Source organism: Parasteatoda tepidariorum, chromosome 4 (genome assembly GCF_982258835.1).
Source record: "Parasteatoda tepidariorum strain Cologne lab strain chromosome 4, Ptep-v5.0, whole genome shotgun sequence".
NCBI lineage: Eukaryota > Metazoa > Arthropoda > Arachnida > Araneae > Theridiidae > Parasteatoda > Parasteatoda tepidariorum.
The window spans coordinates 20,005,702-20,017,961 of NC_141758.1; the positions used below are offsets into that span (position 1 = coordinate 20,005,702).

Consider the following 12,260-nt stretch of genomic DNA (forward strand, 5'->3'; position numbering starts at 1 on the left):
TAAAATTCAATCAATAAAGTATAAGTATCATATCAATAAAGTATAATAATAATCATTAAAGAGCTCGTTATTTTGTAAACTGTTTCGAATGGTAACTTGAATTAAAGGAAACGAAGACCAAGGGCACCGATTGTTCAAAAAATGCAATTCTATCATATACAAAGAAAGATAAAGTGATCAGGGGTGAAAGCGAGACGGAAAAGAGGAAAGGCTGGTAGTAAAACCATTTCAGTTATAGGTAGTTTTGGGGAGGAATTTACTTATTCCTTTTTTTAAAATTTTCAACAATATCTACTTTATCTTGGAAAAGAAGCAGTTTTATATATATGCCAGAATTATAAAAGAAATCATGATAGTTACAGATATTTCATTTTTTTCGAAAAAAATGCTGGAATGAAATGTTTTACGTACCAGGTTTTTCTCTTTTCCGTCTTGCTATATAAGGGCTTTCACCCATGAAAGTGATTGTTAACAAGGAACACAAATTTTAAAAGCATCAAAACATAAATCGATTTGAAGTTGTGCTCGTGTTCGTGAGAACAGAATTTCGAATTCCGCCGGCAAAAGAGTACCTATGCATTAAAGGATGACTGTTGCACTTTAAATCTGACGGAGTCACAAAGCCCTCCAAGTTCCCATTACAAAATGGCTCAGGGAATAGAGCGTTTGCCTTCCAATTCCGCATACGGCTTGCACCGATCACAGTACTGACGTGAAGTATTCTCAGGGATTATGGGTTGGAGTCCCCTTGCCGTCAGGCTAACCGTGGGAGGTTCTCGTGGTCTTCCTCTCCATGTAACGCAAATGCGGGTTAGCTCCCTCAAAAAGTCCTCCACGAAGGCTAATTTCTCCCAATACTCAATCCAGGAGTTCCCTTGTCTTCTGAATTGGGTTCAAAATCACAAGGCTACGGAGTTAAACGTTAGTAGTCGTAAACCCATAAAATTGGGTCGACTGTTCAACGATGGTTTCAAAATACATTAAAATATCTCTATTGGAGACGCAGTGGTTCAGGGGATAGAACGTTCACCTTTCCATGATGTGAACCGTTTTCGAGTCCCAGCGATGGCTGATCGATACAAATTCCGCACCCGGCTCGCACTGACCACAGTGCTAGCGAAAAATATGCTCAGTGGCAGACGGAATATGGGTTAGAATCCCCGTACCGTTAAGCTAACCGTGGGAGGTTTTAGTGATTTTCCTCACCATGTAACGCAAACGCGGATCAGTTCGCTTTTTTTGCGTTTTATGATTAGGACAAACCCTCCAACATTTGAAGTTTTTTATGAAATATTTCTTTAGTAAATATTTATTATTAGTAAGTAAGCAATTAGGTTAAAGTAGTTTTGAAATAAATACTTTTTTTCTAATTTATTAAAATATCAATACATTGCTTTTTTACCTCTAAAAACAATTTCTGAACTTCGGGGAAGTAGTTAGAGGGTATTTAAATAAAAATTAGTTTTATTTTTTAACAATGTGTGCTCTGAGATATAACGCTTTACGACTGCATTTCTTACTTTGGAACGTGCTTGATAATAATTGAACTCATTCAGTTTGTGATGTAGTCATTTAAAATACTTTTAAGCATTCCCAAGACAAAATTTATGTTGGTACCATCAAAGAATATTGATGGTTTATGTTGGTTTCAGTAAGATTCTTGATGGTCCAACATGTATTGATGGCCACCATCATACAACAATTCCCATCATGGTTTGTTGGTTTTTGATGGATCAACAAATTCCAGCATAGCATGATGGAAAATGTTGCTCTATTGCTATGATGGTAAACCATCAAGTCATGTTGGATTTTTCATGGACCAACAATAACCATCATATTATGATGGAATATGTTGTATTCCGTTTATGATGGTCAATCAACATGGTATGTTTACTGTTGATGGACAAGCAACAGCCATCAAAATATGATGGAAATAATTGGTTTACATTTATGATGGTCAACCAACAAGTTATGTATATTAATGTTGGCCCAACAATAACCATCATATTATGATGGAAAATTTTGTATTCCCTTTATGATGGTCAACCAACATGGTATGTTTACTGTTGCTGGACTAACAACAGCCATCAAAATATGATGGAAATTGTTGGTTTACAATTATGATAGTCAACCAGCAAGTTATGTGTATTATTGTTGGTCCAACAATAACCATCAAAATATGATGGAAAATGTTGTTTTCAATTATTATGATGGACCAGCAAGTAATGTTTATTATTGTTGGACCAATAGTAACCATCAGAATAGAAGGGGAGACGTTGCATTTTCTTCATACTGGTCAACCAACATGGTAAGTTTACAATTGATGGACCAACGACAGCCATTTGTTGTTTTTTGTTGTTATGAGGGTCAACCAACAAGAGGATGTATATTATTGTTGGACCTACAATAACCATAAAAATAAGATGGAAGATGTTGTATGGCCATTATGTTGGTCCAACAAGGCATGTTTTTAAGAGCCAATAAGATGGAAAATGTTGTTTTACAATTATGGTAGTCAGCAATCTGGGAATGCTTACATATGTATCTATCATCGCTTATCAGAACATTTAATTTCAGTAAAACTTCTTTATGCTCTATGTGAAAATTAAAATATGTTTTTCTAATATTTTAAATTTTTAGTTTGAGGAAATTGTAATGACACATAAGATTAAGTTTTTTTTTAACAATTACTAAAAATGTATTTTACTTACAATTTTTTGAAACTTATTTTCATTTGCTGGTGTTTCATTTGGTAAAAATTTTGTAAATACACAAAAAAAGAGATTAAATTATAAAATGAACATATAATGAAATTATTAATGGCGTTATACTCAATTCACACATAAGTGACTCCATTAACACTTTTACCCTTTTAACATGTCACACAATTAACCATTGTTACTCTCAATAACATAAATGACTAAATGCAATTAACACCACAGTTCATAATGCAATGAACATAAACAAATAGATTCGCATGCTATTAATTTTAATTTTGCACACACATAATTAACTAACTAGTTTTATATTAATAAAAAAACACTAAATATATAACACATTCAATTAATTACAAATTTAATGATCTGGCTTTGGTAAAACACATATTTTAGAGATAGATCTTTTAATAGTATTATGTTGTGTTTTAACTCTAACAACACGAATTTTTTTATCTTCACCATAATACTGTTCAACAATCCTGCCCAATGCCCATTTATAGGGGGGTAAATTTTCTTCAATTATCACTACCAAATCTCCTATTTTAACATTATTTTTTTGGAACATCCATTTGCCTCGTGGTTGCAATTGGTTCAAATAGTTACGAATACAAAATTTCCACATTAATTGAACTACTCTTGTTATTTTTTTTCATTTTTTGAGATTACTTTCTTTATATTTGGCTAAATCTGGCTCTTCAATAGAATTCAAAGATCTGTTTGATAAAAAGTGTGCAGGGGTAAGAACTTCAAAATCTTTATCATTGGCTGATAGGGGACAAAGCGGCCGGGAATTCATAATTCCCTCGATTTGTACATTAACCGTATGAGGTTCTTCGTAAGTTAAGTTCATCCCTTTTACAACCTTTATTAGGTGATATTTACACGATTTTATTGCTGCCTCCCAAAGGCCACCAAAGTTGGGAGATCTGGGCGGAAAGAATTTCCATTCAATCCCTTCTGCTGCTAAATAAGCAGCTAAACTTTCGTCTGGTTTTCTAATCATTTCATAAAGCTTTTTAATCTCATTGTTAGTTCCCACAAAATTTTTAGCATTGTCTGAAAACAATTTTACACATTTTCCTCTTCGAGCCGTAAACCTTTTCAACGTGGCAATGAATGCTTCCGATGTTAAATTAGAAACTAACTCGATATGTACAGCCTTAAACACAAAACAAACAAATATACATATATACACTTTATACAAATCTCCTTTACGTTGTCCTCTATTCTTAATGAAAAAAGGGCCACTGAAATAAACACCTGAACAATTAAATGGATAATCAGGTACAAGGCTTTCCGTTGGCAAGTTGCCCATTAACTGACTTGACACTAATGGTTTTGCTTTAAAACAAGTTATAAACAATTTTTCTACGAATTGATCGACCACTTAACGGCCAAAACTTTTCATGAATATGATTAAGTAGAGATACAACTCCTATATGTAAATATTTTTTATGAAAATATTTTATTATTATTAAAGTTAACTTATTATTCTTAGATAAAATTACTTGATGCTTTTTATTGAAATTAAATTCTGTATTACCTAAGCGACCACCTACTCTTAGAATTTCATTGTCATCTAAAAAGGGATAAAGAGTTTTTAACTTACTGTTTGATGGTACCCTTCCAGATCGTTTAATACTGTTTATTTCAAAAGAAAATTCTTGTTCCTGAACCTTTTTTTACCAGAAAGGTTTCTGCTCTTTCATATTCTCTTATTGTTAATGGACCTGTTGATTTCTGATTCGTTTTAACAATTTCCATGAACCTAAAAAGAAAACTCAGAACACGTAAAATAGTTATTGCTTAAATTAATTAAATCATTTATGAAATTATTAGTATCGATATTAAGCACAGATGGAAAGTTCTCAAAGTCTCTATTGGTAGAGTTTTTTAGTTCTGAATAGTACTCTTTACGTTTTTCCCTACAATTTATAGTTCGATTTGGATAGTCATTACCTGCAAGAAACATCGGTTTATGAAACCATGCAGAAGAATCAACACCTCGTGAAACTCAGTCTGCAGGTAGGAAATAGCTCTTGTATTGTGGCCACTCTGTTTTGAACAAAAGTCCATGGGTTCCTTTTGAAGCCACGCTAGAACTATCATAGAGTCTGTCAGTAAATTTCTTTCCTCTCCTTCGTGACCGGATATCTCACGGTGTATATATATATAATGAAACACATCATCCAAATTAAAGGAAGATCTTCAGCTGCTTGATTTTTTTATTAAGAATATGCAGCACATCACAGATCTAAATTAAACATATATATACAGGGTGTCCCAAAAGGTCGTTTACAAACTTAACATGCTGGTCTGTCATATCATGATGAACAAGATTTATATAGGAACTTGTGTCCGAAAAGTAAAACTGCGACCGCTAGAGGGCGATAATTGCATGAAAACGGGAGAGTGGGAAAAACAATCATTTCAGGCGGGGACGTTGAAGCTGAAGGATGAATGAGTTTAGTAACGCAGAAATGGCCGGCATGCATTACGTATACGGCGCCGCTGATGGAAATGGACGAGCCGCGGCACGGACGTACCTTGAGCGCTTCCCAAACAGACGTCAGCCAAGTCATGTTTTGTTTGGACGATTGCACCGTAGATTATGTGAATCAGGTGCTTTCGTAGCACGTAGCCACATCGGTCGAGAACGTGCTACACGCACACCTGTCGTAGTGGAAACCGTTATACAGGAGTATGCCATCAACCAGCAAAGAAGTCTCCGAGAAGACGAACGTGTCTTGGGTGTAGCTCGTTCTACCATAATGCGCATACTGCACGATGACATGCAACGCCCTTACCACTTTCAAAAAGTACAGGCATTGTGCGCTGACGATTACCCCAAACGTATTGCATTCTCACGCTGGTATTTGTAACAGCGGGTCGCACAGCCAGATTTTTCCATCGTGGATTTTGTTTTCTGATGAATCCTGCTTTACACGGGATGGTGACGTGAACCTGCACAACATGCACGTATGGGCGCATGAAAACCCAAGATGTACACGTGCCCATGCACATCAACAACGTTTCAGCGTAAACGCTTGGGCTGGTATTATCGGTGACATGTTGATTGGCCCTTACCTTCTACCTGAACGCCTCGACGGAAATACCTATCGCATTTTTTTAGAAAGAGTTTTGCCGGATCTGATGGGTGACGTTCCAGCCGCTACACGCCGAAACATCTGGTTTCAGCATGATGGAGAGCCTGCCCACTTTAGCTACGCTGTTCGAGAATACCTCGATAGGATTTATCCTAATCACTGGATCGGTAGAGGCGGACCAGTCCCATGGCCGCCGCGATCCCCCGACCTGACTCCCCTGGATTTCTACCTGTGGGGACACATGAAGTCCATAGTGTACGAGACACCTGTAACATCGGACATGGATCTTATCACCAGGATCGCGGAAGCGGCAGCACGTGTCCGTGACACTCCTGGCCAATTTGAACGGGTTCGTGAATCCATGCGCCGACGCTGTGAAACGTGCATTGTGGCGAATGGAAGGAATTTTGAGCATTTGCTGTGATGTAATGATGTTTTATAATAAAAATTATATTAACACCGCTATCGATATCATTTTTTTCTCCTCATCCAAACCTGTACTTATCGCCCTCTAGCGGTCTCAGTTTTAATTTTCGGACACAAGTTCCTATGTAAATCTTGTTCATCATGATATGACAGACCAGCATGTTAAATTTGTAAACGACCTTTTGGGACACCCTGTATATATATATAAAATATCCATCCAAGACATATCAGTGGGCACAAAAATAGTCCTGCTCGGACGAGCATCAACCTTTACTCTGAGTCTCTCGCTTTGGCCTCCTCTCCCTTCCTCTCTTCTCCTTTCAATTTCTCAGTGAATTTCGTTTTCAATCTTCACACGTCCCTTCAAAGAAAGCACATTCGTAGCCTTAGCGACAATGCTGCTTCACATCCTGCCAAAGATATATAAAAAAACAAAGCAAAATGGGAAAAACAAATACAAATCACACAGGCAGAGGAGCTCTTAAATATGTAGCTCCCAAAATGGATGTTTAATTAAATTACAAAAGATATAATCAATTACTAGAATATTATATATGAAGCTTATAACTAATTACATAAATCCATACACGCAAAATATGAACATACTACATAAACCAACATTTACTTTGTCATTGCTATTCTAGATAAAGCATCGGCATTTCCATGGCAAGAACCTCTACGATATGTGAGAGTCATATTGTATCTCTGCAATGCCAAAGTCCATCTTAAAAGTTTAGCACCATGAGGCACGCTGCTCGTAAGATAACTCAGAGGGTTATGATCCGATACGACTTGTACTTGCTCGCCAAAAATCCATGTGTCATATTTCTTTAACGCCTCCAAAATACAAAATGCCTCTCCTTCTATTGTAGACCACCTGGCTTGACAAGGAGTTAATTTTTTACTGAAAAAGGTGAGCGGCATTTCTTTGCCATCATCTGCTGTCTGAGCTAAGCAAGCTCCTATAGCTGTCGCTGAGGCGTCAGTATATAACTGGAATGGTTTATCTAAATTAAGTGTATGTAAAGAGGGCATTTTTACCAGTTCACGCTTGAGTTGTTGGAAGGATTGTTCTGATTTATCATCCCATGGAATACTCGTGGGAATACTTTTCTTTGTTAAATTTGTTAAAGGCAACCCTTTTTCGGAGAAATTGGGTATATAATCCCTATAATACGATGCCAGTCCTAACAAACTTCGGACCTCATTTTTGGTAGATGGTCTCGCTATACTATGAATCACTTCCACTTTCTCAGGATCTGGAGTATGTTTTCCGGAACCTATAATGTGTCCTAGAAACTTCACATGACGTCTGTCAAAGTCACATTTCTTCAGGTTTATCGTTAGGCCAGCTCCTCTTAATGTAAGCAAAACTTGACTGATATGAAAGATATGATCAGTCCAGGATTCCGAAAATATGGCTACATCGTCTATGTACGAGCGACAGTAATTTTTATGTCGTGCCAATACTTTGTCCATTGACTTCTGGAACGTGCCTCCAGCATTTTTCAAACCAAAAGGCATTACTTTCCATTGGAAATGCCCCGAATGGGTTAAAAGCGGTGTAAGTCTTATCGTCATTTCTCATCGGGATCTGCCAATAACCTTTCGTAAGGTCAAGTACTGTTATGAAATTGGCTTTTCCAATTTCAAACAAGAGTTCTTTAGCTATTTTCATGGGATACACGTCGGGGATATTGAAGCTATTCAAAAGTCTGTAGTCGACACATAGCCTGACGTTACCGTCTTTTTTCGCTACACACACTACGGGATGAGCCCATTCGCTCTCGCTTGGTTCAATAAGATTCTAGTCCAAGAGTTCCTTTACTTGTCGATCAACCTCATCTTGCAATCGAATAGGAACTCGATAAGGTCTAAATTTCTTGGGAGAATAGTCTGCTGTGACTCGAATAGCGTGACCGTCCACTCTAGCATGCCCAGGTTTGGTATTAAATACATCCATAAATCTTCTTAAAACTTTTGACAAGTCTCTGCTTTGTTCAACCGTCAAATCTTCTTGTTCCTTATCTAGTTTATCAATATCTCCAATTGATACATTAAATTTATCAGCAGGAGCATAATGCAAGTCCCCAAAGTCATCGTCTTGTTCGAATACAAGACCAACATAATTTACTCGGGTAACGTACGGTCGCAGTTTGTTGATATGTATCTCGCGAATACTTCCATCTTCCATTTCTACTTTGGCTGAATGGGGTCTAGTCATTTGAATTAGTGTGTCCAAGTACTAAGAAGTTTATGTGAGGAAGTCGGTATCAACACGAGGACTTTATCCCCAACCTTGAATGATTTTTCTTTGGAGCGAAGATTGTATTGAGAAACATAAGTATCTTGGGATACCTTCGAGTTTTCAGATGCTAGTTCATGGGCGTCTTTGAGTTTATTTATTATATCTTGCAAACAAGTCTCTACAGATTTCGATGCATTAGTTGGAATTGCTTCTCTACCTGTCCACAAATCTTTCAACAGAGAAAAAGGTCCAGGAGGTAATCTTCCATAAACTAATTGAAATGGGGAAATACCGGTAGTGCTATGGGGAACTTCACGGTAGGCAAATAATAAATATGGCAGATGTAAGTCCCATTCTCTACCATATTGTTGTATATTTTTGTTCAGCATATTCTTGAGGGTCCTGTTCCATCTTTCAACAGCACCCATGCTTTCCGGATGACCGGGCGTTGAAAATCGCGGCGAAACCCCGATGACATCTAAAAACCCCTTTGTTAACTTCGATGTAAAGTTGGTTCCTTTATCGGAACATATCACCCTCGGGAACCCGGTTTGTACAAAAATTTTCATTAGGGCATTGCACGTTGTTTTCGCGCTTATTTCCTTCATTGGGATAGCTTCAGCCCACCTTGTGCACAAATCAATTGCACAAATGACGTATTTGTGTCCTCTACCTGATGGTGGTTCCAGAGGACCAATACAGTCCACACTCCAAATTTCAAATGGTGTTTCCCGTCTTACGATCGCTGAATTGGGATTCTATCTCGATAGGTGATCGGTCTTCGTAACTGACATGTCTCACAGTTCTCACAAAACGCCTTGACATCATGTGTTATGGTAGGGCAATAAAATGAATACCTGATGCGTTGTTTCGTTTTACGCTCACCTAGGTGACCAGCAAGTGGTATTTCGAGTGTCATTTTCAACACTTCTTGTCTTTTGCTCAATGGAAGTACAACCTGATCTACCTTTTTACTAAACATTGTTTCGGAATGCACCAATATTCCATTTTGAATTTTATAAGACTTTTCATTGTCTTTGGCCCAAATCCACACATTCCTCAAATCTGCATCTTCCTTTTGTAGCCTTATGAGTTCAGCTCGCTTTTCGTTTCCACGTTCCGTCCCGTTTTTGGTGACACCATTTATCACAGAAATATTACTCATCGAGTTTTCCAAGGACTGCACCTCGGGCTCGTTTGGTCTCTCGGAACTTTGTTTTGAAATAACCTCGGCAATTGCCATTTTATGAATCTGTACATTGTTTTTTAGTGCCTCGTAAGCTTTTATGCTGAGCAACAAATCGTTGACAAGCTTTTTCGATACTGCACATGAGATAGTAACATTCCCATGCGACTCATCATCCAATTTCATTGAAAAATTCCTTAGAGGTGTCATTTCACTTTCCCCAAAAGCAGATGAAATTTCAATCACTCCTTCTCCGTCGGAATGTATATCTCTAACAAGTCCTTCTCGCACCACTGAAATCTGAGCACCTGAATCTATAATCACCGTAAGGGTCTGATCACCACACTTAATGCTGACCATTTGAAGCTTATCTATATCGAAACAGTCCTTTGCTTGTTTTGACACTGGTGCTGTAATTCTGACAGCCAGAACTGAAGAATTGACTTCATTTTCAGTTGTAGATGATAAAACCAAATTGCTTTGAGCGATTGGACCATAATGTCTTTTATTATCATTCTTTGGGCATGTTTTGGAGTAATGTCCTTCTACTCCACACGAATAACAAGTTGGCTTGAATGATCGCCTTGGACCTTCGTACCTTGAAGTTTTTGGAAATTGTTGTTTCTGATGATTACTTGAATTCTGAGGAAATCTATTCCTAAATGGTCGCTCTATAGGTGGTGTACGAGGACGGCTCTTGTCAGGTGATTTCTCTTTCGAAGCTCGTTTATGCGTATTTCGAATACTTTCGTATTCATCGAGCCTATCTGCTAACTTGGCTGGTGATATCAACTTTGACCATTCATCAAGGAAATGTTCGCGCACTTCATGCGGCACTCTTCTTTTGAGTTGATCTGCGATCATCAAATTCTTTAGAGCATCGAAGTCGGACACGCTAAGTCCATCGATCCATTCCTGAAAATAATTGGTTAATTCAAATGTGAAATTCCTCCAAGATTTATCAGGACTACGCTGATGTAGAACAAATTTTTTCCGGAAACTTTCTGCGTTCATCTTGAACCGCTTTAATAAAACTGCTTTAATGTGATTATAGTCTTCGAAACTTTCCTCGGATTCCCTGGCAATCATTTGCACTATTTCGGACGGCAGTAAAGTCATAAAAAAACAGACACCCAATCTTATTGTCTCCACTTTTGTTCGTTTCGCTTGTCTTTCAAATAGCGATAGGTACAAGACTATGCCATCTTTATTTAATTTAAATTTTGGCATCAAACGAATTAATTCATGACTGAATTGGCTACTATTTTCAACTGAGTTTGATACTGTAGCTCCATTTAACTGAGCCTCAAGTTTAAGTTTTCTTAACTCGAATTACATTCGTTTTTCTTCTGCTTCTCTTTTCCTTTCTTCGACTTCTAATTCTCTTTTCTTTTCTTCAGCTTCTAATTCTCTTTTCTTTTCCTCCTCCATTCTAGTATTGATAATCGTTTCCAATAAATTTTTCACAAAGCTTTCTTCATATGCTTTTCTTGCCAGTATCATAGATTTTAAATCTACTATTTTCATATCGAGGTCTATGCTTTCTCCCAACCCTTCTGCCAAACATCGTAAATCTTCCTTTCTGCCCTTGCCAAGGAAAGCCATGGTACTTACTTATTTATTTTAAACTTAAGCTCAAAATTTATTAAAATGTTTTTTTTTCTTTTAAAACTTAAAATCGGAATTTGAAATTTTAGGCAGTAAAATTGTCAAATTACTACAATTTTAAATTAAAATAACATTCAGAGTATTACACTATGGGAAAAAAAATCAACTATTAAAACGAAACTTAAATGTTAATTACTCTTCCAACCTCAACAATGTTTCTAAAAAATACTTTAGCACTGCTGTTTCATATTACATAAAATATAATAATCAAATGTACTTGTCATACCAGGTGACGCCATTATTATGACGTCGAGTGGTGGAAGAAGAGAGAGTGCGTAGAAGGGGTTGCGCTCTTGGAGAGAGCGGATGTTATATTTTGTTTAGAACTGCCCTTTCTGAATTTTGTTAATTTTTGTTAATTTTGTTTTTATGAATAAATTCCTGTTAATTGTTATAAAAACTCACCAGTGTGATTTATTAAGAATGGAAAGATTACTCTGCAAGAGTTGAGAACATCACACGCTCTCTTTCGATAGAACCGGAGCTTGCTTAGAGGAGATGAGCGAACAATGAGGTAGGCCTATGCTTTGTTTGAAATCTCAAGTTTGATTGTTAGTGCATGAACTGTGATTTAATGAGAAATATATAATAAACTTTGTTGAGTTATATTTGAAGAACTGTTTAGTGGAAGTAACTAAATATGTTTAGTATTAAAGGAATTAAAAAAGAAGATTTAGTTTTAGTAGCAAAGGAGTTAGGGTGCACGGTGCGATCTGAGCACAGAATAGTAGATTTAAAAGAAGTTATTGAGAAAATTACGCAATATGCATCTGATTTTAATTTTGTAAAAGAATTTATTATCACTACTGTAAATGAACGTCTTGAAAAAGAAAGGCTAGAAACTTTCAAGTCAGAGAACGAAGAAAGGGAAAGAAAGGAACAACAGCGAATACAAGAAAAAGAAGCCG

The 12,260-nt window shown here is 36.9% G+C and overlaps 1 protein-coding gene across 1 annotated transcript; it reads right to left on the reverse strand.

Moving 5' to 3' along the window:
• Positions 1-8,479: 8,479 nt before the first annotated feature.
• On the reverse strand, positions 8,480-8,926 carry LOC147810774 (uncharacterized). Its single transcript, XM_087162079.1, has one exon. The coding sequence runs from the start codon at positions 8,924-8,926 to the stop codon at positions 8,480-8,482; it is 447 nt and encodes a 148-aa protein (XP_087018205.1).
• Positions 8,927-12,260: the final 3,334 nt, after the last annotated feature.